Here is a 5,000-nt window from a genome sequence, read left to right on the forward strand (position 1 = left end):
GTATTTCCTGAATGGGAGTCTATCAAAACTCAAGAGTCATTATGGTTCATTGTCTTTGCCATGTCTTTGTATGTTCAATCATTTTATTTATAATGGTGTTGTGCCTGAGCTGTTTTTATTTTCTTTTGTTGTTTGTTATTATGTTCTTGTTGTGTAATGTCTGTTTGTTGTCTTTAAGTTTGTTAAAACCAATAAATATACTTTATAAAAATTTTTTTTTTTAAAGTCCATAGACTTGGCTGCCACATGACGTAATGAGTAGGGGGCCTGTTGATTTTTGGGGGCTTCCTGGTTGCCTATGATCTCTTTTTCACGATCCTGCTTAGTGTAACAGGAGAGAATGGGTTAAAAGTGCATAGCCTTGGCATGCCACATGCCGTCGTGTCTATGGACTTTTAATGTTTGTCTTTAAGCAGTGACGTCATGTTGGCAGCCACAGTGGGCGCCGCTCATTTCACACGAGTGTGATTTTTATTCAGATTAGGAGTAGGACGAAGATTTGCACGCCTGTAAAGACGAAACGGAAGTGGGGAGGAGGCGTCATATTTGATTTGCTTTACACCCCTGGGTCATTTTCAGCTCTTCCGTTGCTCCAGACCAGGGGTGGGCAACTGGCGGCCCGGGGGCCACATGCGGCCCCCACCTTCACTACATGTGGCCCTCAGGTTAATGTCAGAATACTGATATAATATTGGTTTCAGCTGTTACAATTCCACAACACGCAAACATGACCCGCTTTAATTACTTCAGTCTAAATTAGTAGCTCAACACAAGTATAATTAAAGGCATTTGAAATTACAAATGTTAATTTTCAGGATTCCAATTAAAAATAAATAGCTGATCTACAAGCTCAAAACGCGTCGCGCTGCGACGCGTTTTGAGCTTGTAGATCAGCTATTTTTGCTACGACAATAATAATATATGGCCCTAGGGAGTGAGTGTATAGTGGCCTTCACCATCATCAAAGTTGCCCACCCCTGGTCCAGACCGTATTACGGAAACGCGTGACAATTGTAACGAGGCAATACGAGGTGATCGCAACAGCGTCACTGATTGGATAATAACGTTGTCAGAGTCTACGGTCGTTTGGTGAGAGTTTACTGTGATAGCGTGTTGTAGGACCTGCAAGGACATGTGGCTGAATTTAATCAGATATCATGTCATTAGCATGCTTAACCTGCATGTGGGTTTGCACGTGTTTGTGAGAGAGAGAGAGAGAGAGAGAGAGAGAGAGAGAGAAAGAAAGAAAGAAAGAAAGAAAGCATCTGCAAACACAAGTGAGTGTGTTGTTTGCACAGGCAGGTATAGTTATAATATGATATATAATCAGTATGCTAGATTGCGTGAGATGTGTGTGTTTGCACATGAGTGTGTGTGTGTGTGTGTGTACAGTATGTGTGTGTGTGTGTGTGTGTGTGTGTGTGTGTGTGTGTGTGTGTGTGTGTGTGTGTGTGTGTGTGTGTACAGTGTATGTGTGTGTGTGTACAGTATGTGCGTGTGTGTGTGTGTGTGTGTGGTGAGCCCTAAGGCTTGTACCGTCCTGACATTAAGTATTGGCAGGGCGGGGCTCCTTCTTCACTTATTTACACACCCACACAGGTGTGTGTGTGTGTGTGAGAGTGTGTGTGTGTGTGTGTGTGTGTGTGTGTGTGTGTGTGTGTGTGTGTGTGTGTGTGTGTGTGTGTGTGTGTGTGTGTGTGTGTGTGTGTTGACAGAGCGAGAGAGAGAGGTACTACAGTATACTGTACGTACAGTATGTATGTATTCATGCACTGTATGCATGTGTGTATGTGTGAGTGCATGCGTGTGTGTGTAAGAGAGAGAGAGACAGAGAGACGCGTGACAGACGTGTGCGTGAGACTGCGTACATGCGTGTGTGAGAGAGACACGTGTGTGTGTGTGTGTGTGTGTGTGTGTGTGTGTGTGTGTGTGTGTGTGTGTGTGTGTGTGTCGTGTGTGCGTGTGTGTGCGTGTGTGTGTGTGTTACCTAGTTGAGTGCAGCGGTAGCGCCTGATGGTTCTCACCATCTCTGCCACTTTATGCTGCAACAGAAGCACAGAGTGGTCGGTAACCATGGCAACCATGCCCGCCTCTAAACATCATTTAGGTAACCATGGCAACCATGCCCGCCTCTAAACATCATTTAGGTAACCATGGCAACCATGCCCGCCTCTAAACATCATTTAGGTAACCATGGCAACCATGCCCGTCTCTAAACATCATTTAGTTTCCCTTGTCAGTAGTTATGATGACGGTCAACATTCTATAACCTTGGAATGACATCCCTTTGGTTATTTTTAATTTAATATTTGTATTACTTTAACCCATTTTGACCTGAGCTCGATTCTACAAAATGTCTTCTAAATCCTGACAGTTTCTCAGTCGTTCTCAAACCTTTGAATGTCAAGGACCCGCAGAAATATATGTAATTGGCCGCCGACCCCCATCTGAAAATATGTTTGTTCCAGGGACCTCCCAGAAGCAAAGATTTGAGTTAAAAACGTTCGCTCTGAAAGAATATATATATTCAAAGATTTGCACTACATTTTCACGATTTTTCAAAAATAGCAGACCTACAAGCTCGTAGCGCGTTCCAGGGACCTCCCAGAAGCAAAGATTTGAGTTAAAAACGTTCGCTCTGAAAGAATATATATATTCAAAGATTTGCACTACATTTTCACGATTTTTCAAAAATAGCAGACCTACAAGCTCGTATCGCTATGAGCTTGTATATCTGCTATTTTTCAATAGCTTAAAACACCAAAAGGGGTTCCCGCCCCAAAAGGGGTTCAACTATATCAGTACTTTGTGTGCACTAATTCCCAACTAAAGAGGCATATTCTAAAGCTGAGTGTTTTGGATCGTTTGCATTTCATCACTGAGATCTTCAGAATCAGAACGAATGCCATCAGATTAGAATAAAATGATTGACATTTCTGAGAGGGCTTTTGTTTGCAGATCTGCAGAGACTCATCTAAACAAAAAACTAAACAGAAACATGATCACATGATCTCACCATCTTCTCAAAGTTGACCAGCTCTCCATGAAACGTCTTGCAGCTCTCGTGGAGGAACGTCAGATCTGAGAGAGAGAGAGAGAGAGAGAGAGAGAGAGAGAGAGAGGTTAAGTTGGAGTCAAACAACGTGTTCATACATATGTGGTCACAATACAATACAATTCTTATATACACTGGTTTAATGTTTGTCTTTAGTTCAATGTTGGTTTTGTAAACGCCATTGACAATGATTGGAAAATGTACGTCATAATGTAACTCATTACGTCATATTGTCTCTTTATTGTTAATGGCGTTTAATGTTTGCGTTTGCACTTCAGTTAGACTTCAGTTCATATTTTGAAAAGGACATCATTATTTCCTTGCTGTATGGAAGAGTTTGAGTTCTGTAATGTGCCACCGTAATCTGAACGCTCACCTCTGCAGACTCCACCTCAGCCCGTAGCACTTGCCCTTTCAGGTTTATGAAAAGGCTAAATTAAATCGATTTATTGAAATGAAAAAATCGATTATTTTTATTTGTATGGTGTTATGGTGTGTGATGTGAAATATGAGCTTTAGTCATATTCCATCATATTCAAGTGCTTTTGGAGAGAAATGAGAGTCACTTTCAGTAGTAGAGCACTGTAGAGGGGAGCTGTGTGTGTCTGTGACTGTAGAGGGGAGCTGTGTGTGTCTGTGACTGTAGAGGGGAGCTGTGTGTGTCTGTGACTGTAGAGGGGAGCTGTGTGTGTCTGTGACTGTAGAGGGGAGCTGTGTGTGTCTGTGACTGTAGAGGGGAGCTGTGTGTGACTGACTGTAGAGGGGAGCTGTGTGTGTCTGTGACTGTAGAGGGGAGCTGTGTGTGACTGACTGTAGAGGGGAGCTGTGTGTGTCTGTGACTGTAGAGGGGAGCTGTGTGTGTCTGTGACTGTAGAGGGGAGCTGTGTGTGACTGACTGTAGAGGGGAGCTGTGTGTGTCTGTGACTGTAGAGGGGAGCTGTGTGTGACTGACTGTAGAGGGGAGCTGTGTGTGTCTGTGACTGTAGAGGGGAGCTGTGTGTGTCTGTGACTGTAGAGGGGAGCTGTGTGTGACTGACTGTAGAGGGGAGCTGTGTGTGTCTGTGACTGTAGAGGGGAGCTGTGTGTGACTGACTGTAGAGGGGAGCTGTGTGTGTCTGTGACTGTAGAGGGGAGCTGTGTGTGTCTGTGACTGTAGAGGGGAGCTGTGTGTGACTGACTGTAGAGGGGAGCTGTGTGTGTCTGTGACTGTAGAGGGGAGCTGTGTGTGACTGACTGTAGAGGGGAGCTGTGTGTGTCTGTGACTGTAGAGGGGAGCTGTGTGTGTCTGTGACTGTAGAGGGGAGCTGTGTGTGTGTCTGTGACTGTAGAGGGGAGCTGTGTGTGTCTGTGACTGTAGAGGGGAGCTGTGTGTGACTGACTGTAGAGGGGAGCTGTGTGTGTCTGTGACTGTAGAGGGGAGCTGTGTGTGTCTGTGACTGTAGAGGGGAGCTGTGTGTGTGTCTGTGACTGTAGAGGGGAGCTGTGTGTGTCTGTGACTGTAGAGGGGAGCTGTGTGTGTCTGTGACTGTAGAGGGGAGCTGTGTGTGTCTGTGACTGTAGAGGGGAGCTGTGTGTGTCTGTGACTGTAGAGGGGAGCTGTGTGTGTCTGTGACTGTAGAGGGGAGCTGTGTGTCTGTGACTGTAGAGGGGAGCTGTGTGTGTCTGCTGTGTGTGTCTGTGACTGTAGAGGGGAGCTGTGTGTGTCTGTGACTGTAGAGGGGAGCTGTGTGTGTCTGTGACTGTAGAGGGGAGCTGTGTGTGTCTGTGACTGTAGAGGGGAGCTGTGTGTGTCTGTGACTGTAGAGGGGAGCTGTGTGTGTCTGTGACTGTGCCCAGGTGATGGTCGTTGATGCTCATCAAGGAAGGCAATTATGTTTCTGCACTGTCAAAAGTAATGCTACTTCTTTTGCAATGTAGTTATATAAAAAATGTGAAAAAGATGTGT

The 5,000-nt window shown here is 45.1% G+C and overlaps 1 protein-coding gene across 1 annotated transcript in view; it reads right to left on the minus strand.

The window, feature by feature from the left end:
- Positions 1-5,000, minus strand: part of rapgefl1 (Rap guanine nucleotide exchange factor (GEF)-like 1) — a gene marked incomplete at its 5' end in the record, with an annotated part of 85,536 nt that overhangs the window by 1,869 nt on the left and 78,667 nt on the right. Inside the window, 2 exons of the mRNA XM_079521354.1 lie at positions 1,988-2,042; positions 3,017-3,081. Coding sequence (XP_079377480.1) covers positions 1,988-2,042; positions 3,017-3,081 — 120 coding nt within the window. The remainder of the gene's footprint in view (positions 1-1,987; positions 2,043-3,016; positions 3,082-5,000) is intronic.

Source organism: Electrona antarctica (genome assembly GCF_951216825.1).
Source record: "Electrona antarctica genome assembly, chromosome: 14".
In the NCBI taxonomy this organism is placed as follows: domain Eukaryota; kingdom Metazoa; phylum Chordata; class Actinopteri; order Myctophiformes; family Myctophidae; genus Electrona; species Electrona antarctica.